General features: G+C 38.2%; 1 protein-coding gene across 1 annotated transcript in view; it reads left to right on the plus strand.

The window, feature by feature from the left end:
- The window catches only part of LOC137912900 (protein eyes shut homolog), a 112,887-nt gene that overhangs the window by 19,015 nt on the left and 66,671 nt on the right, over window positions 1-27,201 (plus strand). Inside the window, exons 11-23 of the mRNA XM_068757025.1 lie at window positions 900-1,004; window positions 3,754-3,876; window positions 5,540-5,653; window positions 7,928-8,050; window positions 8,584-8,697; window positions 12,249-12,371; window positions 12,464-12,577; window positions 13,578-13,691; window positions 14,860-14,973; window positions 17,883-18,080; window positions 19,566-19,687; window positions 21,242-21,363; window positions 22,011-22,270. Coding sequence (XP_068613126.1) covers window positions 900-1,004; window positions 3,754-3,876; window positions 5,540-5,653; window positions 7,928-8,050; window positions 8,584-8,697; window positions 12,249-12,371; window positions 12,464-12,577; window positions 13,578-13,691; window positions 14,860-14,973; window positions 17,883-18,080; window positions 19,566-19,687; window positions 21,242-21,363; window positions 22,011-22,270 — 1,746 coding nt within the window. The remainder of the gene's footprint in view (window positions 1-899; window positions 1,005-3,753; window positions 3,877-5,539; window positions 5,654-7,927; window positions 8,051-8,583; window positions 8,698-12,248; window positions 12,372-12,463; window positions 12,578-13,577; window positions 13,692-14,859; window positions 14,974-17,882; window positions 18,081-19,565; window positions 19,688-21,241; window positions 21,364-22,010; window positions 22,271-27,201) is intronic.

Below are 27,201 nucleotides of genomic sequence, written 5' to 3' on the forward strand. Positions count from 1 at the left end.
ATATTCAAATAACATCAGATGCTGGAACATTTTATTTACAATCACTTACAATATTATTGTTGTGTTTTTACTGCAAAGCTAGCAGATCCAGTCATAGTAAAAAAATAAAAATAAACGTTAATATATAAGTTTTTTTATCAACTTATGAGATCATTCAAATACATTGTTTTAGTTTACATTTTGCATGATGCTGACCCTTATATCATCAATATTTATATAGAAAAGAGAACATCATACAGTGGTGCAGTAAATTATATACAGTACTTGTATAATGATGGCCCTTGCTGAGCATGCAGTACAAAATGTATTGTGCAGTACTTTGCTGTTAGAGAGAATGTCAGCATTTTAGTATACTCATATTGCATCATTAACTGGGCACAGGCCGGAGTTTGGTGTCGACAGCAGCGTAGACAGAAGAGCAGTCCGTGCCCGAGGATCTGCTTTCGTTAGATTTCTACGAGCTCTTTGGCTCAGGTAACTAAGATTTCTGAAATGCCGCCACAGGCCACTTCTAGTGGAGCTTTTAATTTGTCAGAATGCTTTTCCAGAGGACATCAAAATCGAAGTTACACCATTTTGCATACTTAAAGTCTGCAACACAACAAAGACATAATCATTCAATCGCATTTTGAACTGGTTGAATTAGAGGTAATTAGCTGCCTCATGAAATAAAATAGTGTCTACAATAAACCAGGTGCTGCTCGTTGTTGGTGAATTAAACAGAAATCTGTTCTGCATCTGTTTAAAAGTTGCTCCGAGAATTAGTTTTCACACATAAGTGCTCCACAGCATCTAGTAATTGCTAAATTATGGCAAAATGCATTTGTTAAAGCACATTGAAATCTTTGTTTCCTTTGACAGTATTTTAGTTTATTTCTGTGCATGTCTTAATCCTGCAGGAAGGACTTGCTCTCAGAATGTAAACGACTGCTGGAGGCAGCCCTGTCTGAACGGAGGCTCATGTATGGATCTGATCAACGACTACATTTGTCATTGTCCTCTTGGTAAGTACCAATTAAGGACTCGAAATGTTTGCAAAAATATCATGCTATTAATTTTCTGCATATTTACTTGTATCTTTACATGCAAGATTATTTGTGACATTTGGCGTTTTCATGTTTTGGTTTAATATTCACTCTTAAAGATAACAAAGACGGGCATGATCAATTATTTTAAATTGTAAAATATGTTTTTAATTATAATTGTTGTTTTTTCCCCTTGTTGATTATTTGCTCATGCTTCCTTGGATGGACAGACATTAGTTTTCAGCATTGCCCTTTAGTAGTGACTCCATATCTGAAACGTTCCTGTACAACAAATAGAGGGTAGTTATTGTATTCCTCAGCAAGGGGTTGCTTAATCAATGCCCTCAAGTAGTGTACTACTTAAATCACTACTTTAGTGCAAGTCAGATTGTCAGCCAGCGAGTATATATTTATATATATATATACACACACACGTATATATGTGCGTGTGTCTCTCGCAGCCTAATATCGGACTGTTTTACTCACATTAGCTCAACACCATGTCTGAAGTCATTAAAACATTCGCTGCCTTGAAACATGTGCAGCATCTGCTACATGGTGTGCTTTTATCATTATATTATTACATTATCGACAAACCAAATGCATCACTGTAAATAATCTGGACATATTGTTTTTCTGGTTTTTGCTCAAATCTGATTTGAGCAAAAACCAGAACACTGATGTGTCGCTAAAGCTTCCATTTCTGTTTTGATTTCATTGACAGATATATAGACAGGTGTTTTTGATTACTTTATCTTTTCAGAAATTCGGTTAGATAAATGGCTTGTCAGGTTTGCATGCGTCTGCCCACAAATATATTTATATATAAAAAAATAAAAACATAGAATAAATAAGATGACTAGAACAGTACTGAAAAGACTGTCACTATTTTCCACTCTTAGACTCATTTTGCCACGATTCCTCGTTGCACATACAGAACAGTATGTCAATTTACTGCATTTTATGTTGCATTTTGCATTGTTATTGCCGGTATAATAACTGCAACAAAATAAGAAATACACAAAACTCTTAGGGATAGCCAAAATTGGAAACGCCTCTAAATTTGTTTTGTTTTATTGGAAGAAATATTAAATCTGCATCTCTATTTGCAACAAAAAGTATACGGATTGGAAATCATGCTGCTTACTGGCCACGGTGTTACTTTTTTCACGATTGAATTAATCAGATCTCAGAGTGGCAGGTGATTTGACATTGGATAGTCACTTAACCTTTACTGTGGCTCATCGAAATAATTTATCCATACCTTAAATTTAGCAAAGATGAGGTAACAGTTAGAGAGAATTTGAGACAGTTCAGCAAATACTTAAGTTGCTGGAAAATGTATTAGGTGTACATGTTCATGACCTGAATTTACGAATCAATGAAAATGTTGAGTTGTTCTTGTAAAGGCTACATTGTATTTATCCTCTGCGCCAACTTACAAGCAGCCCATGGCTATAAACATCAACTCTGTGACTGAGAGTTTTAGAATCCTATAAATCCATATAAATCTCTTATTTTATTTATGAAGCAGAATTTGGTGATCGGAAAACATGAGTTTCAGTTTTTTTTCAGCTCACTGGAGCAATGAGGATGGTGATGATGAGAAATAGTTAAATTTGTTGATGATGATGTTCTCTGAGCCAATAAATAGTTATGACCCAGGCTTGTGATCAGTGACCACTGAAAAGGAGCACATGACAACTTGATGCATTCAACAAAACACTTTGTTACTACTGTGCATTTTGAGATAAAGTGAATATCTTTTCTTTTTTGGGGACTTTTGTCCTGTAGCACAGTTGGCCTGAGCCACTACTAGCTGTCAGGTAGTGCAGGGAGTCCCATTCAGAGATGGTGACACTGTAAATGTGACATTCCTTCATGCAACATTACCCTCAGGGTGAATTGCACGCACAACTGGTTATTAAACACTTCTGAAACACTCTGTTGGAGGGAATATCTGCCCATTAACTAGTCAAGGCAATACATAATATGATGAGAAAAGGGTAGTTGGAAGGTCATCGGACATGTAGATAGATAGTGTTCATGTAAAGTTACAGTATGAACTTTACCGCTTTCAACAGGATTTTCATTCAGTCGTGATGTTTGAAATATGTCCCACTCCTTTGCTTTCATCCTATTTATGGGCTCCTGGTTTCAAAAGATTTCTGGTTAGCATGATTATAACTTTTAGAACATTTTTCTTTTTTTTGCTCCATAACGTGAATCCCTCAGGCTTTGTGAAGGGAACAAATAAATGCAAAAGGTGTCAATGTTTTTATCAGCCAAATAGGCCCAGTGGTGTGATAAAAACACACAGTATTCTATTTCTGGTTTCTCCTTTCACATCATCTTTATTTGCACAAACACGTGTAATGAGTATCAGTCACACCAGTCTGTGGTTTACTTATAACAATAGTTATTGGCATGGGTATCTATCGGTGACATGCAGACATGCATTTGGTGTGGCAGATAAATGGGATATAGATCACTTTGGTCGGTGGGTCAATGATTCCCCCAATTAGCATACCGCATAGCAGGTAGATTGCAAAAGGGAAAATCAATACCTCCATTAATCCACCAAAGAAAAGGCGTCTTTACCCAATAAAACATAAAGGCCATAAATATGAGTTGTGCAATGTGTGTTACTGTTGTATAAATTCAGTCCTTATTTCCCAGTGTTCGGCTGAAATCTCGGTCTCCTTTGTTAACTCTCTGTCCTTTGCAGGATTCAAGGGGAAAGATTGCTCGGTGGATATTGACCTTTGCTCATTTGGGATATGCAGTGATCACACTTTAATATGTGTCGAGACCAAGGGTGGACAGAGTGTTTCTTGCACATGTGAAAGAGGTCAGCAGGAGTGTTATATCTGTCATTCAGATATTCAGTCAGTTCATGGAGAGACTGCATATAAATAAATATACACACAATATATATTTTATATCTGATCGAGGCTGTGCAAGATTCCTAGCTTCCTATAGTTCCAAAACTAGTGGATAATACTTTTCCCATCTTCGTAATCATCACATTATTTTACTATTGCTTTTATTTATTAATATTCATGTGTCAGCTTCTGCCAAAAAAACCCCACCTGACTCTGTTTGTGTCAGTCATGCCTTTTTGAATCGCATCCATGAAGATGACATTGTCACAGCAGCTGCCAGAAGTGACATGGATGGCATAGAAAGTCAGGGATATGTAGTACCAGGATAATACTGCGAGCACATGAATAAGATGTCATGCTGCTTATTCCTGGGTGAAGTTTTGATTTTTCCCATGCCAAGCCAATCATAATTCAGTTGACACTGCTGTCTCTTTTGAAATGAATGACTATTACACAGAAGTCCATGCAACCCAATCAATAACCGTAACTCCATTACTCCTGTTGCACTTATGCTCGGCAGATGTCAAAGTGAAGGATTGTGAGTGATTTCTTATGTAAATGAAAGCAACCTGCGGTGAGCTGCTCTCCTCAGATCACTTCTCAAGGGCAAACTGTGAGATTCTGTCTTGTGTAGATGTTTCAAGTTGGTCTCTGCTCCCGAAAATGTGATTCATGTCTTCCGTGCTGTGCTACAGAACCCTTTCAGTCAGCCTCTTGATATTGAGCGCTCGCGTGAAGTCATATGCTCAAACAGCAGATTTTGGATGAACTCAAAATTGGATTTTGGCTGCTGTATTTTCTGTTTCACATGCATCAGAAAAGGAAGCACTTCCTAAAGGTTGAAATACTTTTTCAGATTTTATGTGACTAAACTTTCCTTAAATGTCAAACTTTGCAGGGCAATAATTGTGTTTTTGAGGCAGCAACGTGTATTTACTTCTTTTGAATCTTATTTTAGTTTGTAGTTTGTGTGAGCTCTAAAAGCTTTTATTCCTTTGAAATAAAGCAGCATCTTGTACTTTTCGTGTAATATTACAGTGTTATTTTGGAGGAAATTGTTCTGACTGTGGTTTCTCTAATAATTTTTTACCAATGTCTGACCATGAAGAGCATCTCGGGATGCATGGCTTATATCTGACTGTGAGAAGAACATCCACAGTACAGTTAGTGTGAGGTTAACCCACGGACATTCTCCGTAACACCAGCAGCACTGTACTTGACACACTGTCATTTTTCTCCTCATTAGCAGCAGTGAGAGTGTGTGTGTGTGGTTGTGAATGTGTTTACACATGTGCACCGATGCTTGTTATTTGTTTCGTGTGGATCCCTTTGTGTATGAATTCTCTTTGATCGAACAGAATCACATGGATTTGGCTTGTTTAATATAATAAATCAGAAGCGTAATGACTGGCTCTTATTAAACACGATTAAAGGATCAAGTACGGTAAGCTGAGTCTGTATGAGCTCAACAAGCTTTTCGATCGATACAGGCTTTGAAAAAGCCAGCTTTTGTTTGTGGAACAGTCATGCTGATCCTAATTGGCTGAGGAATGAGATCAGGCAAGATAATTCCAGTCAGTGTTTCTTGTTTGTTTTGTGTTTGTTCTGTTTTTCATGTATATGATTCAGGGTTTGGAGGGTCATTCTGTGAAGTAAATCTCAATGAGTGTGAGTCAAAGCCATGCCAGAATGGTGGTATTTGTGAGGACGACATTGACCTCTATAAATGCTTCTGCAGAGAAGGTGAGTTGATAATCAATTTGATCTCCTTACATTATTATTCAGATGTCTGTTAAATTAAAGTGGCAACCAGTCACCTTGTTTTCAATGAAAAAAGAACACAGAATATTCCATTCTGTTTGGTGTTAACTTTCTTCCTCCAAATGAAAAATTATCAAATGGAGAGGAAAATACAGGATTATTTCCACAGCACCTACCACTTAAAATGATAATCAAATTATATCAACTAGCCAAACCCATCTTCCAGTTCTTTCTGTTCCATTTTCAGTGTTGTTAAAGTAACAAGAAATATGAAATATGAAAAACAGATTGAAAAAGTTATTTCTGTAATTACTAATTCTAGTATTACAGTAAATTCTAATACAAATTCCAATCATTTCTCAAATGTGATAAAAAAGCTGAAATCCCAATATGTTCATGGAAGTGGAAACAAAATAGATGAACAAATAGTAAACATTAAAACAAATAGTTGATTCCCTGGCACAGGCCAAACCCTCCTACCACATCTTATGAAATCACTCTAAATTATGTGCAATCCTGCAAACCAACAGATACTTGTGTAAACAAAAGTGTCCTGTTGGAGGATATGATCAAAGTAAACTGGAACCAATATCCTATTGAATTAAAGAAAAAAATAACAACAATCATGAGTTTGTGCGCATGCATTTATGGCTTTCAAAACAAAGGAAATAATGAATTATTTTTTTAATGCAATAAGTAAAATAATTGAAAACATAATATTAAATTATCTGTAGTTAAACCTTTAATTGTAATTGGAAAATATAAGATAAAGGAATGAAATATTCCACAAAATAGCTCTATCAACTCTATCAACTATCACTCATGCAAAAAGCAAAAAAATATTTTCACCCTTGCAGCCTTGGGTTGATGCAATATGTCCTGAACAAAAACATGCAATGGGACTGTCTACAATGCTACATTTTGAAATTAATCTTCAATTGAATTGATCTTGGTGTCTGTGCAGCCGACAAGGTGACCCATTCGAAGGATTTTTCCTTTACCAGGGAGTTGATTTTGATGATTAGCACAACTTGAGCCCAAGAATAGGAACGATTTCTGAATTTGTTGTTGGAGTGTTTTCTACTAATTTGGCTATGAAATAAATAATGATTTTCACTCATGATGCTACTAGCTTCTTGGCACATCATCTTTCATGGCTTGCAGCAAAAATTCCTATTAGATAATATTTGCTTAAATTTGTCCGATCACATAAGATCATTTCATCCAAATCACCACTTGCACCCGTGGAGTAAGAGGGAATAAATCCTAGCTAGTTTTCCAATAATTTCTTGGTCCAGTTGACATCTTACCGGTGAGATGTACCTCTGCTTAAACCTTGATTGCAGGTGAAGCCTGTTATCCATTTTTAATGAAGTCGGGATAATTGTCAAATTTTATGATACGGAGAGAGCTGGAAATTGGTTCCATGGTCAGTTTGAGAAATGATGAGAACTTGACCTGCACAAATGGTCCTGATAGCCAAGCATTAGTCATGGCCTTCCTGTCGCTGCGGTATGTGACAGTGCTAATGATAGTCATTTTGTAGTGTGACCATGCTGTGGAATACATTTAATGGGAACTAAAATGTCAGAAATTGACAGTACTCACTTTCAATTCTTGCCTCAAAAAAAAGTGTTTTTACATCCTCCGAGGCGAGGCGGACGGTACACAGAATGATAGTACCATAACTCTAAAGGTTCGGGATGGATCTCAATTACATTTTCAGGAAATGTTGGGAATGTTACAGGAACAGATGATTACATTTTGGTGATGACCCAGCAGAGATCCTCGATTCTGGATCGGATCCAGAATGGCGTTAGGAAAAAATATTACATTTTAACATTGAAAACTCCTTTTACGGATTCAAAAATCAGTTAAAAATAAACGTCAACTCCGTTTAACTTTTACTTTTTATGGTTGGTGTATAAAGATACCAAGAATAATTTAGAATCTTTTGATGATGATCTAGATCACCATGGTGATGGTGTAAATCCAATTAGGAGGGGAATGAGCTGCTCGGCGGAGGTCTGTGCTCTCTGAGCGTTGATCTAGTTTTAAATGTATAGATCTTTCACAAGTGCAAATTGTTGTACATTATGGGTAAATCACATCACATCATTGTGTAAAACTCAAAAGAAATTACAGAAATTGCTTTTGCCTACAATTTGCTAGTAATTCCTGTCCTTTCGCATGTAGCACTTACTGACATTTTAACACAATCACTGATCACATATTCTCTTTCTTTCTTTATTCCAGGGTTTCGGGGGTTGAACTGTGAAATCAACTATGATGAATGTGCCGATGGATACTGTGCCAATAATTCCACATGTATTGACCTGGTTGCAGACTATGAGTGCATCTGTCCTTCGGGCTTTGCCGGTGAGTTATCTCTATCATCATTTTCATACTTTAGACTTTAATGAAAACAGCAAAGATTGATGACTCTTCAGCAGTGATAACCGTCAAAGCGGTCCCATTGCCTCATGTATGAACTCATTCACCAATTATTGACTGCAGGTGACTGAATATAAACATAGCTCTTTTTCCTCCCCTTGTAGAAGCTGAATATCATCATAAGGTCTTATGGCGATTTAATGTTTTATTTTCTTTAATTATGGCATATTTTTGCCCTGTGAAAGTTTAAGCTGACAGAAAGCTGGACTAAATAAATTAAAAGTTAATTTCACTGTGGGGAGAAACTCTAATAGAGACTTCATGGTAAAAAATAAGTGGCAGCTGTGGTTTCATTTTTACTGGCCCCATTAGAAAATGCATGCATACCTCATATCACACTGGTTAATGCTTGTCTCTCTCTATGGTCAAGCTCATTTGTGTGATATGTGTCATTGTGCTGGTGACCTTTTCCTCTGAGTTTGTGCTGCTTAATTAGGGTTATTTCTTTGACCTTTCAGGTAAGAATTGCTCCATTACTGCATCTACATGCGCATCAGCTGTTGAATTCTGCAAGAATGGAGGAACCTGCTCTCAGAACGGAACCGGAGAGATACATTGCATTTGTCCTCCAGGTATCAAGCAGAGATGCGTTCATAGAATTACACATTTTGTTTTAGATAGAACTATTTATCCAAGGAAGGGGATGATGTTACAGCTGGTCACATCGAGGCACAGTGTCTCAATGGCTGAAGAGACCAACATGTTCCAAAAAGTGACGATATAGGCTAATTGTGAGCAAAAATATAAAAATAATGATAATGCAGAATAAATAATGTCATAATAGCTCAGCTCAGTGTGCGCTGCAGCCAGGCTCAGTGGATCACTGTGGCAATGGGGAAGAATATTTCTGCAGCTCAGCAGATACAGGGAACAGCTGCATCTGATAAAGAACTGAGGCAATGCTGTAGCTCAAGAAATCTTGACTGACTGGCTGCAGAACACGAGAGAGGAGACTGCAGGTTGGCTGTAAGCAGGATCTGACACATGTTAAAGTGTCTGCCTTTTGGCTAGGAAGATGACTTGAGTGTAAGGAGTGGGTGTTGGCTAACCAGTAACAGAGGTTCAATGAGCAACTAACTGGCAGTTCCAAGCAAAGTTTGGTTGAACCATGGGACATCGGTGTGCGTGTGCAGAGGACAAGGAGCTGTGCAGCTGAGAAGCCTGCTGGCAGCCAATGCCACACCTCCTTCACTGGTCCATCATAAGGGAGAGTCTGCCAGAGAGGATGTTCCTGTGATTGGTCAGGTGTTTAGCATGACAGTGTCAGTCTGATCCAGAAACTGCAGGTGGCCGCAATGTTCTGGTGGAATCAGCAGGAGCTAATGAAGAGGGAATCACAGGAAGAATGCTGGGCGATCGCTTGGCAGGGAGGGGTACTTTCAAATTCTTTCAGCTGTCTAGGTAGATAAGCTGACACCCATGTAGTCATAATATTAGTAATAAATATCCTTATGAACAGTTTAACAATTTGCAATAGTGACTACGTAAATAAATACATAAATAAATATACAATAATTAACAGTCCTTTTTATCTGAAACATGTGGCCAGCCATCAATTACCTTAGTCAAATGCATTTTTTAAATTATTATATCTTACTCCTAATAATTCCAGTAATATCAATGTCTAAGTGAAGAATTGCTGCAAATTGTATTGTATTCCTCATAACATAAGCAAAAACTTTGGACGAAAGGCCTGTTGCTCAGCCAAGAAATAATACAAGTTAGATACCCGTTACCGCTGCCAGGGAAGTTATGAATAACTACTGAACTAATGATATCAATGTGAACTCAATTGCTAAAGGCGTTACGATTGAACCGGGAGTGTGGATCCCAAATACAGAGACGAGACACGAAGAACAGCTTAATGATAATTTACTGACAAAAGTCAGAATGCACAGTAAGCTGAATGGGAAAGATACAATGATGGGTATGGCGTAAGGCAGGGGAACACAAAAACACAGAGGTTTTTTGTACAGAACTAGAAACAACAAAAACCACAGCCTAAAACCAGGATAATAATAACATCACTAGTGGGCTGGTAACGAAAACTGGAGAAACGCAGAAATACAGCCAAAATAAAGTACCAAAATACTTTCACATGCGAGTATGGACAATCTGGCAAAGGCCAAAAACAATGTGATACCAATCATCCGGGGAAACACAGCAGCACGAAGGAGATGGCCTGACTGCATACACGATGTGATGAGATCATCTGGCAAGGAGCCGACCGGAGAACGGCCAGATATGGGGTGCAGTGATGAGTCGAGACGGCAGTCAGGTGGGCCTCGTTGGTCATGCCACCTGATCGGAAATAAGAAGAAAAAATGGATGTTAGAGACAGGAAACTCAGATGCGAGGTTTACACATAACGTGACACCATGACAAAAGGTATGTTTTATGGCCGCTGAATCTAAAAGTGTAAATTAAATAAAAATGAGACTAGAATTTTTGGTGTAAATCCAATAATGTGGGGATTGAGCTGCTTGGTGGAGGTTTGTGCTCTGAGATTTTGCGCTCTTTGGGTGGGCAGGCAGAGTACACTGTATGCAGCACAACATACAAATCACGTCTTTGATCCTATACAGGATACCCCGGCAATGATTGCTCCCCCATCTGTGAAGCAATGTCTGTCAAATCCTTGTGACCCCGAGGCAACGCTTCTCTCTGAAGAGCTGCCAAATACTTATAGATGTGTGTGTCAACATGGGTATGCCAGGCTGCACTGCAAAACACTTATGAACCAGTGTGTCGAAGGCCTGTGTCAACATGGATCACTGTGTGTGGATCTATCAGGAGGGTTCAAGTGTGATTGCTTGCCAGGCAGGTGCATAATCTCTGAGAGGCTTGTTTCAAATGTAGGAAGATCTGAGAATGCATCATGCAGATAGAAGACACACTCCCAGTTTGAGGCATCTCTTGTTCAGCTTCCTTTCTCTGCAGGAGCCTAATCTCTTTGGCCTCAAGCAACAACATGTAAAAGCCTTATGGAGGTGTGAGGCAGGGTGCAGTTCATCGGGTCGTGAGCGTACTTCAAAGAAGCAACGATGCTCATGATAGCAGTTTACGCATTTATGATTCAAAGGTTTGCTATTGGCAGTTTATCAGAACATCATATTCTGATTTGATAATATTTACGTTATGTAATCACCGGCGTCTGTCTGTCTGTCTGTCAGTTCATCTGTTAGCAAGATAACTCAAAATGTTCTGGACGGATCTGGATGAAATTTCCTGGGAATGTTGAGAATGTTACCAGGAACAGATGATTACATTTGGTGACTATCCAGCAGAGATCCTGGATTCTGGATCACTTTGAATAATTTTTTAACATTGCAGTTAATGGGGTTTCAAAAGTTGTTCATCAATATCTTGCGTTGATTATTGACCGACGTTTATGGAATTTGACACAGTCTCACCACCAAAATTTATCCGGATCGGATCCAGAATAAAGTTAGGAAAAAATAAATTTTAGCATTGAAAACTCCATTTACGGATTCAAAAATCAGTTACAAAAATACACATCAACTCTGGTTAAATTTTATTTTTCATGGTTTGTGTATAAAGACGCCAAGAACAATTGAGAACCTTTTGATGCAGATCACCATGTGGACGGTGTAAATCCAATTAGGAGGGGAATGAGTGCTTTTCTAGTTTACTTATATGTTACAGAGAATACCTAATATTAAAGAGAAAATAATTATATTCCTTGTTCACTTGCTTTACAGATAATTAAGGCACCTTTAAAAAATAAAGAAATGAGGAGTGACAGTCAAATAACTACAAATACATGCCTGGTTATTAATGTATTATTGAAATATTGCATGATATTCATATGAGGCTTTTGTGTTCTGTATTTTTAATTTATTAAAAGATTTCATTGCTTTACTGGAGCATCACTCTTAACAATTCGATCATGTTATTAAGTGTTATTGTGCAGCCCTGATTAAAAACAAAAACCCAAAACGCGAACCCAATTCCCAGCTAACCCAATAACTGCTATATTGCTCTGTAACAATAATGATTTATGACTAAAAATTTGATCAGTATTGCAGATCTTGTGGCAGCATTTTAAAACGGTCTCATGAAACAAATAAATCCAAGAGAACATTTGGTTTCATTTCTCCAGGTTTAACAGGCCAGTTTTGTGAGACAAACAATGATGAGTGTGAAGACCAGCCATGTGGAGTCCTGAGCATTTGTATAGATGCTCTCAATGGTTACAGTTGCTTTTGCTCACCTGGGTTTATTGGTAAGTGAGAATTATTTGCACGGTATAGAAGCTTGTTATACACAGGAGCATTGTTTCAATGTGCCCCTCCTATTTTTTTCATGCCTCTTCAGGAAATAAGTGTGAGATTGAGGTGAATGAATGTCTAAGTCAGCCTTGTCGAAATGGAGGCTCATGCATTGATGAGCTCAACTCCTTCAGCTGCCGGTGTCCACCAGGAATCGCAGGTACAGAGTTTTACATCGTTGTCATCTGACTCGCAGAGACACCAAATCGTGCAGAGAAAGTCAATTTTCTCTGCACCAATCTTTATATTACTAAGCTATATTCTTAAATGAGTAATTTGTTCTCTGTTCCAAAAAAGTACGAGTAATAATCCTAATAACATTTCATTTCATGCCCCACGATTCGCTGGCAACTCGTCTGGAGTGAGCTGGCATAGACTCCAGCCACACCCGTGATACGCAAGGCAGATAAAGCGGCCGTAGATGAGATGATTGAGGTCGCCTCATCTGCAACAAAATGGATGGATTTCATTTCAATTTAATTGTCATCTGTAAAATCTGTTAAAACAAAAAAATCTGCAAATGTGTTAATTCATAAAATTCTTTGAATGCCCCAAAGTCTTTTAGAATTAGAATTATTCTACTTTAGACAGCTTAGGTGTTGACGGCATCTCTAAGACAACTTCACTGAGTCAACACTTTACTCATACCAAGCCTTCAGGCCATTGGAAGATTACGTTATTATAAAAGATGCTCTATAATTTATAGTGTAACAAGAGCAGCAACAAATGGTCCACTGTTTCACCAAGAATGCTCCTGTATTTCAAATGCCTCTACCTCTTTGGCATTTCACACGAGATAAACACACTCATACAAGGGTTATAGAGATTTGAATGTGAGGAGAGCATCTTTTCTGCTAGGCGATGATCTGTAATTATTTGAGGTATAAAATAAAAAATCCAATAGGTACAGACAGTACATACTGTACCTAGTTTGTGCTGAGTTTGCAGCTGATGCATTAAAAAAAATCATATTCACAATATGTTGTAACCTCTATGTAATCTACACATCAAAGTATATTAAAAAGTTTGTCAGGATTTATTCTTATTCTAAATTTAATGTGCTGACCAAATAGCCAGCATTACTTAGCATATATATGTGCATGTGTGTATTGATGAATCATGGAAAACTGCGCATAAACAAACGTGTTGTGATTTTACAGGGGACTACTGTGAAGTCAATGCGGATGAGTGCATATCCTCACCTTGCCTGCACAATGCTACCTGTGTAGATCTTCTTAATGGCTACAGATGTGTGTGTATGTCTGGATTTACACGTTTGTAAATGCGGTTCATGTATTTAATTGAGGGGTATTGTATTGTACCATATTCAGGCACACACAATGCATACTTAATGGGGAACTGATATGAACCCACCCTATGCTATTCTGGAATATGGAAATATTGAGTTACCAGAGGTATTGGGAGGCTACTGTATTTCATTGCATATAATATACAGGTTGTTTTCCCTGCCAGCTCGAGCCGTTTAAATATTTAAACTTGTTTATAACTAATTCTACATCCCTGCAAGTAGCAGTGCACCACATGGCAGTCCCACCACTGCCTGCTTAATACAAATGGCCACGTTTGTTTTGTAATTTGTTTCATTTGTATTTGTATTCATTCATTCATTCATCTTTTTTAATATATCCAAAATATTTGAACATCTTCGATGAGAAGAAAAATATTGCATTTAAAGCAGGTACATTTTGTCTGAGATGAAGGCAGCAGCCATGCACTAACTGTTTTTTGACAAACATTTTGAAGCCCAGTATAATTATTATTGAAACATTTCTCTACATGTGGTGCTGGGATGCCAACCATTAAAAGTACAAAGATGATTAAAGGCCCTGGACTAAAACAAAGATGATTTATTTCCATCTGCAAAGATCAAACACAGTAACGGTTTCCTAATAATTGCTAATAACTCCCACAGAGCAGGATTCACAGTGCACAAGAATGAGAAAACTGGCTGTGCCATTGGATGTTTTTTTTTTTTTGTATTCCTGTGAATCAAATGGGATAGGGAAGCTGTTTGAATGTTTGGAAATCATATCTGAAGTGGAGGTCTTACTGTGAAGATATCCTTTGCTGTTTTATACCTTGTTTCTGCACCATGGGGAACCCGCTCAGGTTTTATAACTATATCAGCTCTACAGTGCTTCTTTCCCATCATCCATTCTTATTGTTTTAGGATCACAATCTCCCAAAAAGCATGATTTTGCATGAAATCCCTGACCCAATATTTTCAGGTTGATGCAGCTTATCTTATACATTCAAATGTTCTAAAGCGGTGTTAATAGGCCTGTCGGAAAACTTGCAGCACCAATATTGATTCTGCAGTTAAACGACTGAATGCAGTGGAGTTTTCAAACTTAATGTCAGTGACCCTTTGACATTAACATATTCATCAATCTGTGCTGTTGTTTTTTTCCCCTGTCAAAGGTAGAAAGTGTGAACTTGACATTGATGAGTGTTCTTCGTCTCCCTGCAAGAATGGAGCCGCTTGCATTGACCAGCCTGGTAATTACTTCTGCCAGTGTGTGATTCCATTTAAAGGTAATAAGCAATGAGGGAGCGGGGACAAAAAAAGCAACGCTAATTAACTTCACATCCGGTTATTTTCACCTGTCTTGTCACATGTCTCAACAAAATTAGTACATCTCCATTCCCTGCACGTGCTTAGTAAAGAAGAAGTGATTAATTAGTGGGATGCAGTCTTTAAGCACACAAGTATTGTAGCGAGAGATACAGAAGTGTTACTGTAGAGCACTATCGTTTCAATTAAACGGGACAGCAAAAAAGATGACTGAAAAGAAATTCTGTTATTTTATTTCAAAAAGGGGATGATGAGGAGCTGAGACCCGATTTAATGAAATATGATTGTTGCCAAAATACTGATCTGTTTTTCATAATCACATGTTGCAGCGCAATCACCTGTTAATCCAAGTTAATATATTATTATATATTTTATGCCTTTATATTATTGATGTGCCTTCATTTTTGCTGACAGTCTTTGTGCACACCAATGAATACATTACAGTATGTATTCTTTGACTATTTATATTGTATAAACACACGTAGACTGTAGTTAGATCTATGTGATCTTTGACAAAGGTCGTTAACCTGAAAAAAAATACAATTTAAAAAATTTATACCGGTATTTGTTAGCAGTTTAAGCACTACATCTAACAATATAGAAAGGCATATTTCTGTCTTTCTTCCTAATATGCCAAGCTCTGTTCCATCCAATCTTCTTCGCACTTTGATTAACCGAACCAGCACTCTGCTCACAGCGGAACGCACTGAGACAATGAAGCAGATTGTGAAAGAGAAGCTTTTGACAGACGGCAGTCAGTAAGCCCCAGGTTTACATGGGAAAAACAGCAGTCTAATCAGAAAAAGAAGCTAAGCAGTAAATACACTGCTGTACACATACTGGTGAAAATAAATGTAGTCACCCATATGTAGATGTACCAACAGCCACTTGTGATTGGCTGCTCAACTGGTCATTAATAAATGAGGGGTTGCCCATCTTGCCAAAGTCTTCCTAGAAACACTCATCCTAACAAAGCAGGCAGTCAGGAAGGACCTCGGTCAAAACCCAAAGAACATTCTGACAGATCTAATGACTATTAGATCCTTCTGGAAGGACAACAGTTAGATAAGTACTTCTAGGCTTTACAGCAGAGTGGCTGGGAGGAAGTGACTCCTGAAACACGCACATTGAAGAAAAAAAGGAAAAAAATGCACTTCAAAGACTCATTGATGGTGTAAGGAGAAAGATTCACAGCCCTGATGAGAATGAAATGAAAGTCTTCCGTCATTCAAAGGACTAATGTGTGTCATTCTGCCACATGAAGATGGAGAAGAATGGCACACGTGATGACCCACACAACATATTTGCTGCAATACAGCATGGTAATTGATACAACCCGATGTGGTTGCTTTAAAAGCAACTGCGCATTACCTTAATACAGGTGGACTGAGATAATTGGCTTTTCTGCCATTATTGAAGCGAATGAGAACAGCATCCTACATGTATGGAAATAACCTTGAGTGCCATAACAACCTTCAATCACCTCAAAATACTCTGTTTTGAGGTTTTGATATAGGAAAACAAATATCCCTGTGTCCACTGCTGTGTAAAACATTAAAGCAGAAACATTGATTTGTACCTGATTGCTATTTGACTCATTTATCACCATATCCGTTATTGATCATATAACTGAGAAGCAATGCTGCTCTTTGAACTCTGTGATTTCATACACTGTCACGGAAATGACGGGGGAACCCAGAAGCATAACAGGAGAGTGAAAACCAGGTAACCAGTCCAAACAGGCAGACAAATCTAATATGGAGCAGGCAAAAAGGCAGAATCCAGAAATTAGGCGGAATCAGTACAGGAATGCTGGAAAGTAGGTTTGATGCTAACAATCCGTCCGAGAAATAAAGGCTGAGCAGAGTATCTGTAGATTTGAGACTGAGCTGGGAGATATCAGGTGGCTGAGGCAATGCAGGTGAAGGGGGTGTACAGAAAACATTAGAATGGATAGGATAAAAAAAATAAACCTACCGTAAGTCTTGGCAGGAGTCATGACATGCACACTTACATACTATGTTATTTCTCCATAGCTGTTCAGACTTACTGTATTGTAGCCATGGGTCTTCAAAGAATACAAATTGTCTATACAAGTTTAATAATACTGAAATATTTGCAGTAGAATTATTTTCATATTAAACAGCAATGAAAGCCGCAGACACACTTGGACTGAGTTGGAGTTCATATTAGTGTCGTTTCTCATTAGTTTTTGAAATCAATGTGAATATACTCACCGAGCTTTAAGCGGAAACCTCTTCTTATGCAGTGGACATTAACAGTTGCCTGGTCTTAAGTGAGTTCCACTCTGAGCATTATCGTTCAACTTAGTCATATTTTTGTGAATTTGAATTTTCTTGGACTCATTTTGATTTTCTGCTGGTTTTACATGCATTTAAATATTTTTGACTGCTCTCCCATTTGCATTGTCAATGCAATTGCAATTGTTAAAATGTGTCTACAGTGTTTGTTATTGAAAATGTATTTGATGGGATAATTTTTTTGAAAAAGTTTTGTTATTTGGGTTCATTTCTTTGGTAATATCTTATTAAGTGTATTAAAAAAAGAAACGACCACATGGAGAAGCTCAGCAAAAGTGACTCCATAAGTGACAGCATGTTTATATTTATTTAAGCATGCATTGAACTACTACTACTACTACTACTATCATCAGCGGATGATGGAAAGGCTTCAAGACTTTTTGTATTGGACTGTTTTCCTTTGCACTCAGTTTGTGTGCTATTTTTATACGTGTTTTACCACTACTTTAGTAGTTTATTTAAGTCATGTTAATATTTTCCATTGCATTTCTACATGGATTGGGTTAATTGGATGGTCCTCCAACTTGTGCCTCTTTGCCTCATCCCAGGTCCTAATTGTGAGTTCTTACCTTGTGAGGCCAGCAATCCATGCGAGAATGGTGCAGTGTGTGTGGAGGAGTTGGATCAGGACCATTTCCCTTTGGGTTTCCGCTGTCACTGTCACCGAGGCTTTACTGGGCCCCGCTGTGAAATCAATGTGGATGAGTGCAGTTCCAGCCCCTGTTTTCACGGCTTCTGTGATGATGGTAAGGCACAGCCAGCATCCACATCCTGCCAGGTTGCTTAATGACAGGCACTGGAGACAGAAGCAAACCTCCGTGCACACTCATGTAGTGACTTTGTAAAATTTGGTTTTGCTCTCTTAGCGTCTGACAGATAATTTTTAACCGGGTCACCGTTACAGCTAATGAGAGTGGATTTATTCCATCTGATGACAGAATGCAGGTCATTAACTGCTGCGAAAAGCTTAATTAGTTACTGAGCATAACTGCTTCAAGGAAATCAATTAAAGATCAATGCCATAATTTTAATAATCAATGATAAATGACAAAATTAATGCGATGAAGGATTGAGGCACTTTTTTTTTTTCTTCCACTGATTTTACCTCTGTGTATTCCATCTCTAGCACAAGTGATTATAAAACTCATTGATCAAAATAATAGTCTGAGAGTTAATTATTTTTTGCAACCATTGATTGCAATGCATTTATGGTGAAATAAATAAATATATATATATTGTGCCAGTGTCATTTCAAATAGGACATTATTGGCAGCGGATCACCATCGAAGAGTTTCCTATTCTTCAGCTGGCCGGCCAGCTGTCTTGACTGATCTTGAGTGCAGCCAGTCCACCCCGGGTTAGTGAGGCAAGCCTCCAGGATCTATTGGCTAGCACTCGGGAGCAGCCAGCCAGTCACCAGGGGGAGAGCCCTGCATAGCTTCAGCGGCTGCGATGAGTAATGCTGCTGCCACCCAGGACCTAAAGCATTTAATGAGAGTAATAGCAGCTACACGCACCAAGACAGAGTGACAGCATAGATTACGTGGTAAATCTTTAGGATAATGAAGAATCCTGGGACCCTGACTGGGGAAGTAATAAATTCACTCCTGCAATTACCTCTGTCACTGTACACCAGCGTTGTGCTGGAGAAACAGAACGATGCATCCCACTTTAACATCATTAATAATTAAAGGATGGAAGGAATGGATTATGAGATATGCTATATTGTAACATCTGATGGAAGAAATTGGTACATTTGTAACATCTGAATCAAGAATGGTACTGAAACGGTCTGTCTCTTGCTGTTGCCCCCCCATTCAGTGTGTTGAAAGTATTTTGTGAGTGGTGGCCCAGCTTTCAGGCCTTCATTGGAAATGAGTGCGTGGGATAAGTGCAGACAGGGGATGAACGAAGTAGTGTAAAGAGGACTGAATGGTCGCTGGAGACGGGTTAATTTAAAAAAGGTTGGTGTCAAGCTCCATCAGTCTGATAAGGAGGGAGTTAAACTGTTGTGTTGCTCTAGCAACAGCAGCTTGGAGTTAAATAGCAGGAGGTATATATTTAATGGTGGTGTGCATTAAAAAAATTATATCACAGTGGGTGATTGTACCTTATGTTCGTAATGAGAAGGTACCTGTGTAGACATGAGGTATATTAATAGGACTTACTGTGGTAAAGTGTCTTAATTTATGATGTAAGCCGATGTAACTGTCCGACTGATGTTCTTCCAGTTGTAGATGGATTTTACTGCCTTTGCAATCCTGGTTATGTTGGGCCTAGATGTGAGCATGATATTGATGACTGCATGACCAGTTTATGTAGCACCAACTCAGAATGTAAGGACCTGCATCTGGTAAGTACAGATACCTTTTTTTTACACACAAAAAAAGAACTTTCACGATACCATTCAAAATGAACCAACAAAGCTAAGTCACGTTTTAAAGAAAGAAGCTTTTGTCAAAAGTGGTTGACAGTAGATCGCAGATCGTTACACAATAAACTGAGGTTTTAAAGCAAAAATGTCACATTTTAATGTGTTGACAGCAGACATGTTTTTTAACTGTTATTTTATTTGAAGGTACAGCTTGAGGTAAATGAGACAGCACGCTGTATCACATTTTAGAATTATATGACAGACAAATGTTGATTTTCTTTTTATTGTGTGGTTTCTGGAAAACATCTCAGAGTAGAATTCTTGATTCAATCTTTCAGAGTAATTTTATTACTGGGATAACCTTCTTGATCAAAGTCACTTTGTCTGTTAAATTTGGAGTAGTTTATCTGGAGTAGGAATGTAATAGCATTTCAACCAGTATTTTTCCAGTCACGCTGTTCCCCAGTCCAGTATTAAATAATTTGTATCAACTCATTAGTCAAACACTTTTTGGAAACTGCTTCACATAGTCTTGTTCACGGTGCAGCTGTTCCTGTCTCTGAACACCGTATCCCACAGAGTTGTGTCTTATTTTGGAGAATTACAGTCCCTGAAGGTGACTTAGCAGCAAAAATGAGATTATGTTGTATTGCCAGGGGTATGGAATAGGAGTCTCCTGAAGGTATCTAATTTATCATGAGATGACGCCGTTTTCTCCTCCACGCCATAGGACCCATAGTGTACGAACTATAGCAAAGTTTAAAGGCTATTCTGCACTGTATGAAATACAGATGAGCATGCATTCAACTAGCAGCACCCAATACCTTTAGTCCGAAAGCGGTATGGTCTCCTGATAAAAACCTTGACCCTATGACCACCTTCATCCTGTATGCAAAAAGCAATTTAAATGAATCTGGTACCATGGAGAGTAACAAACAATAAGGCATTCATCTGCACTGCCGATATTAATTATGATGGTGCAGATGGAAGGCATTTACATTTCTTATGTATTAATAGAAGAAATTAAAATAATGTTCAGGGTGTACAGTATGTACAACCGTTTAAATCTATCCCTGAATGTTCCGTAATAACAGCATGTCCATTGACTAGAGAAAGGTAGTCTGAAACCTCTAAATCAGACTTCACCTGTTTGATTACCTGTAAAACTCATTTCCACACAAAATATGCTTGTATATGTGTGTGTGTGTAAGTGGAAACATTAAACCTGGTGTGTGGATGGTGAAAGGAATACATTTGCACGGCAGGGATGTGAAAATTTAGAGGGTTAAACAGATTTCACAGGAAATATATTTTTTGAGTGGGAGTTTTGACTATGATATTTAAAGAAATTTGATTGCGCTGTCTGTTAAGTAAAGATTTGAAAGCAAAGTAAGAACACGCTCAAATAGTTCCACAGCATTTTAATTAATTAGAAACCCTGTGTGTGTGTAAATATATATATATATATATATAAAGTACAGGATAGGCAGTATTTGTTAAATGATAATCCAGCATTTCCTTTTGGTATTGCAGAGTTATGAGTGTGTGTGTCACGCCGGCTGGGAGGGGAAGTTCTGCCAACAAGAAATTGATGAATGTTTGTCAGAGCCTTGCAAAAACAACGCCACCTGCACAGACCTTCTTAACAGCTACAAGTAGGTGTGTGAGCCGGCTCGAGGGTGCCGTCCTCACGAGGCGCATCAGTCACAAAATAAATGCAGAACAAGAAGCTGTTCAGATATAGCCATGTGTCCTTCCACTGGCAGCGGAGATAATGAATTGCAGATGGCAGGTAAAACAAATGAGTCAATCGATGCCTCACAGCATGAAAAGGTTTCAGGGGATCCGTGACTCATTGGAGGAAAAGGCTGGTCTATCTGCCTCAGTTAATGCCCTCGTTCTCGCTTGGGAGGCATAAAACTGCTCCAGGAAGAAAGGTTGGAGGCTGAGAACGAATGCAAGGTGTAGTAGATGGTGGTGCTCTGGTAATCACTGCCACCAAGTGGAATATGCACTAGCCTTAAGAACAGATACCCTGTTTCTCTTAGCCCCCCCATTGATTTTTTGCAATGTTGCATAGAGACCTTTTCACTCATTCAAATTATTTGTGATAACTTTTATTTATTTATTTTTATTTATTTAGGATTCATTTTAATAACTTCCAAAAATGATAATAATAATAATAATAATGTGTTGGTTTTATATAGCTCTTTTCTGGACACTCCATCCCATTAACAGTGATACAAATAAAGCCTTCTTCTTCTTCCTCCACTATCATCTCCTCCTTTCTGGTGGATCCAAGGTGTTTGTGCTCACCAGGATGGATAGGTGTGAACTGTGCAGAGGATGTGAATGAATGTGATTCTGGGCCCTGTCTACATGGAGCTCAGTGTCAGGAGTCAGACATACCAGGGGAGTTTTCCTGCACCTGTCCTCCCTTCTTCAGTGGCCCCTTGTGCAACCAGCCTTATGACCCCTGCGACCCCCTCCACAATCCCTGCATGAACAACTCCACCTGCCTGACACGCTCCAATGGAACAGCCTGCTGCAGATGTCCAGCTGGTGAGTGAAAACAAACCATCACAGCTTCGTAATTGTGGTATATTCATTTTTAGAAGAAAATTGTGAAAGCGAGCTTTATCTAAGACTCAAACATACATCACAAAAATGAAAAATATAAAATATCCTTGTCACGTTTAAACATCCTTGTTAAGTATCCTCTCTCTGAAATGTATGAGGTCTTCTGAAAAAGATTCTCTATTAACAGAGACAATGAATGTCGATTTCTTGTTATGGTGTTGCATTGTTGATCTGTCCTATCTTATTTCTATTAAATAAATAGCAGTAAATGTTAAAGTAAATATTTAAATTGTGTGTGTGTGTGTGGGGGGGGGGGGGGGGGCATTTCAGTCTTAATAATTACAAAATAAGAGGCAATACATTTTTTTTTGCTGTCAATGGGAGAGGATTGAGTAGTCTCTTTAGCTGGATTCTGGTTGATGGATGCCTTTACTTTGTTTAATATAGTAATTAATCTACTGGTTTGTGAGGGAATATGTACAATATTAATATACAGAGGGTGGAAAGCATAGATATTAAATCTAAATTTCCAGAATCATGCTTTTCTAAGTGGTAAATGGACTGTACATCTACAGCACCTTTCTAGTCTCGCTGACCAATCACAAACATTTGTACAGTGGTGGTATTTGCACAATGCAAGGTGCCACTTACTAATTAGGAGACGTGAACACTCGCACACCAATGGAGCAATTTTGGGTTCATTATGAAAGAGCTACGGGGTATCAAGAGCAAATAATTGACACACTGTAGATGACTGCTCTACAAATGGATTTGCAAAAGTTTATGTTATAAAACTTTATTTTAATTTGACTTTTCTTCATGGTGAATAACCAGGAGGAGTTAAACCTAGTTGGTGCTGGTTTCTGTTTACAGTCTGTGGTGAATCAGACTACTATGTAGCGAGCTATAAATATATATATATATGTGTAGTAGAAAAACACCTTGCATATAGAGAGAGTAGATCGAGCATTCTCTTTTTATGTTATGCTGTTGCTGATTTTCCAACCTTTAATTAATTTAAAAAAAAATATTTTGTATCTCTTACTATTTCCAATGTTTCGTAAAAAGCAAACACTCTTACATAAAGACAAATCGCTGTTATCATTGAACACTGTGTCGCAGCCATAAATAAGAATAAGCATCAGAGAATATTAAAGAGTCACATCTACTGTCAGAGACTTGCGCTGGTTTATTGTATAATCTGTAACCAAATAATACATGACCATTGTTTTTTGCAGTACCATGTTTCTAAATTGAAAATCTATACTTTCAGTCTCACTAAAGAATCCCACTAACAAAGCCCACCCAATTCACATGTAACGGGTAGTTCGATATAAATGTTCTTTAGGCACTGCATATTTTATATGTATTGAAAAAGCATTTTCATACGTGAGCAAAGAGACTCCAATGGTCCTCTAGTCAGTGGATTGTTTGCATGAGCCACAGGTCATGTAATGTGCCAACTGATTCCAATGGCATGTCTTGACAGTCAAATTCAAGCTCATCCCTCCTGCTTTCAACCTTTAAAGAAATGAGTACCGTAATCAAAAAATAAATACATTGAGAGTATCATGTTGTGAATTGTTTTTACCAAATTGAATCATATCATAACAATTGTATATAATCGAATGTTTTAGCATTTAAATGTGTCAGCAAGCAGGTTAAGATTCTTTAGGCGTGTTCCGTATCTAATAGCTCCATCAGCGCAGAGATGAAACGGTGCTGCCATAAATAGACCGACTGAGGTGGATTCAGAAGGCTTCCTTGGAGAGGAATAGGAAATTATGCTGGCTGCATTCATTGCATCGAGAGCTGTGCGTGGGTTTGGTTGTTTTCACTTCACACAAGCACTATGACTCACTACGCTTCATTATTATTCATCATAAATCCATCCTACATACCTGCTGCTGAACAGCGATTGAACACTTACACAACTCATGGTTTGATTGCAGTGCATCCGATTTTACAGACTTGATCTTTACCATGCAATGTAGATCATTTTTCAAGGAACTGTGTATGTATTGCATTATCCCCAGATCCAATTAAACGAGAATCTAGCTGCTTTTGTCTCCCAGATTTACTGCCATGAGCAAATCTCATCCCACACACAGTCAAGACTGACACGGCGCAGTGAACATAATCCAGGTTAACTTGTTATAAAATCAACACCAATAAATCGTTGTGCCCCTGCCATTTAGTAGCGATTATGCATTTAAAAAAAATTCTTCATGTAGTAGAAGGTGAAGTTAATGATTTGGATACATGTGATACTTCAACATAAATTGGGAAGCTTCACTTCAGACTCAAGTAAAATTTAGATAGTGAAAAGTACATGTTGTCCATTGCAGTTTTGTCAGTACATGTTGCACATTTAAATGGAGACAGTTCATGTTCTTGTATGTGGGCACACTTAAAAATCATGGCAGCTGTTCCACAGTAAAACATGCCTCGGGGCAGACATGAAGGTTTTGTGCCGCTCACAAAGATGTGTTGGGAATAAATCAGTTAGCTAGACTTGGGGTGTGTTTTGCAGTGAGAGGAGTTATTGACGTGCACTGCACCTATTTAAAACCAAGCTTAATATGATGACATCAAATTAGGAGACATTGATGGAAACAGGCGGCCAGCATTCAAGGCAGTCAAGCCATACTTGATCCTGCTTACAAACGCAAAAACACAAAAGATATGCAAGCAAACCAGAGGGGAGGATGACAATGATGCCTATGATAATGTCTGAACTTTGAGTTCACCCTACATGGCTGTGTCTATTCTGGGACATCACCAAAATTTCATCAACTGTTCCTCAAAATTTCATCAAGAGCCACCCAAACCTTTTAAGAGTTATCTTGCTAACAGAAGTCGTGCTGCAAACATACAACAAAATGTAATTTACACCCGAGTGCACGGGTTCCTTGAAGCAGCCACATACATGGATATATGCACCTGGAGCAGTTGGGGGGGGGGGGGGGGGTGCCTTGTTCAAGAGCACCTCCGCAGTCCTCCAGCCACCAGCCCACACTCGAACCGGTGAACTGGTGGACTTATCTGCTTCCCAGCCCGCTGAGCCACTGCCGCCCCTGTGACAAACCAACAGAAAAACAAACCAATGCAGGAGAAAACACATGCCTTGTTAAAAAAAAACAACAACATGGTTTTGTTGTATATTTATTGCAAAAAAACTGATTTGTAATTTATTTTTTGTTATCATAGAAAAATTTGATATCAGCATTATAATTATCACACAACTTGGAAAATACTATTTGTTAATCTTAACAAATCACCCTATTACTGAAAAGAAAAGCTTCAGCTTGTTTTTGGTTTTGAATATGATGTCATCTGTGTTTCTGGTTATGTATTGGGATTCTGGCTGCATGAAACAACAAGGGTAATTTTTATTTGAGGGCGCACTTTTTTCTGCATTAAAATATGTTTTATTCCACAATTATGCCATATTTCTGTGTTAGAATGTGAGGTATTTAAAAATGGCATAAACCTTTTGCCTGGACTCTACCACATGAAGTGGAGGAGCATACTTCTTGCAGGATAATGAATTCATTCCGAAACATTGTGTGGTCCCTTTACATGCAAAACCCATTTGGTCTCCATGGCTCAGTATATCCCCAAAGATGTTCCTGTCCAGATGGAGAACAAACCCCTTTATTTGCCCTGCATGCTACACTAGCCTTCACCTACCACAAGATTGAGATTACGTCCGACCAGTTGGTTAATGAGAGCTACTGTGAATATGTGCCAACAAGACAACTGCCACAAACATAATATCATAATGAAAATGATTTGTGGGAAACACGTGTTGCTAAAAATAAGTTGGAAAAAGTCTGTATTCATTTTAAGCGATTATTCCGTTTTATGGAGGAGGTGGACAACCTGATTTATATTAGCCGAGTCTCTTTATAAAACATGATGTTCCAGTAAATGAAATTAAATAATCATGATCTCTTTATCTCTTTTAGCACTGTGTCTTGCACTTTAACTTTTGGGACATTACTTAAAAACCCCAAATAAACAGACCCTTTTATTTTTGATAATTTTCCAGTAGATTAACAGGAGCTAACTGGTTAAATTCACACGTCCCACCATGTAAATCTATTTACATGGTGTAAATCTGCTAAATCTAAGTTGATGAGATACTGAATAATAGCAACTCTACTTAAGCGCCTTTACAGATTAATCTTTAGTTATTTTTATTACGAAGTGGAGTAGCAGAACATGGAGATTAAACAAAAGTAATGTAATCTAGCTGAATTTTTAAACATATTATAGTTTATACACTCTAATCAAAGACATTTCAGATAATTCCAGCTCATGATATCAATATTCTGAAAGGGAAGCAATAAAACATTAAAATGTAGCCGGTGTTCATTCGCAGTAAGAGGCCATGACCCTTCATTCACTGAGCAAAGGCTTCAGCACACTAGTGATGTTCTGTTTCTCATGGCAACAGCTGCTTTTAGTTTCCCGATATTTTAACTTTAAGACCTCCTTTCCTGCCAGTGCAGAAGCTGCTCTAAAGGGGGGGGCAAGCATTAATGAGCACGAAGTAGTGTTGGACATTTTCCCTTGATAAAAATGGTCAGTCATCAGTCATTTAACCCCTGAGTTCTTCACTCCAGGTAAAAAAAACAAAAAACAAACCGTCTGCATGTAAATCCGCAGCGACGGACCTCGGTGCTGGCAGAGTCAGTTGAGAGCGAGTTAGTCGAGGAGTCTATTGTACATCAGTGCTTAGGTTTCAGACATAAAAACCCGAATAAAAATTTTTAATTGCCATCATTGCTAACAATACCTTTCATTTATAGACAAACATTTATCATCTTATGCAGCTTACTGTTGAGAGCACAGGCGGGAGCTCACAGGTTTTGACTTAAGTGTAACGTTTCATATCAAACTATGAG

Source organism: Brachionichthys hirsutus, unplaced genomic scaffold (genome assembly GCF_040956055.1).
Source record: "Brachionichthys hirsutus isolate HB-005 unplaced genomic scaffold, CSIRO-AGI_Bhir_v1 contig_797, whole genome shotgun sequence".
Classification (NCBI taxonomy): Eukaryota; Metazoa; Chordata; class Actinopteri; order Lophiiformes; family Brachionichthyidae; genus Brachionichthys; species Brachionichthys hirsutus.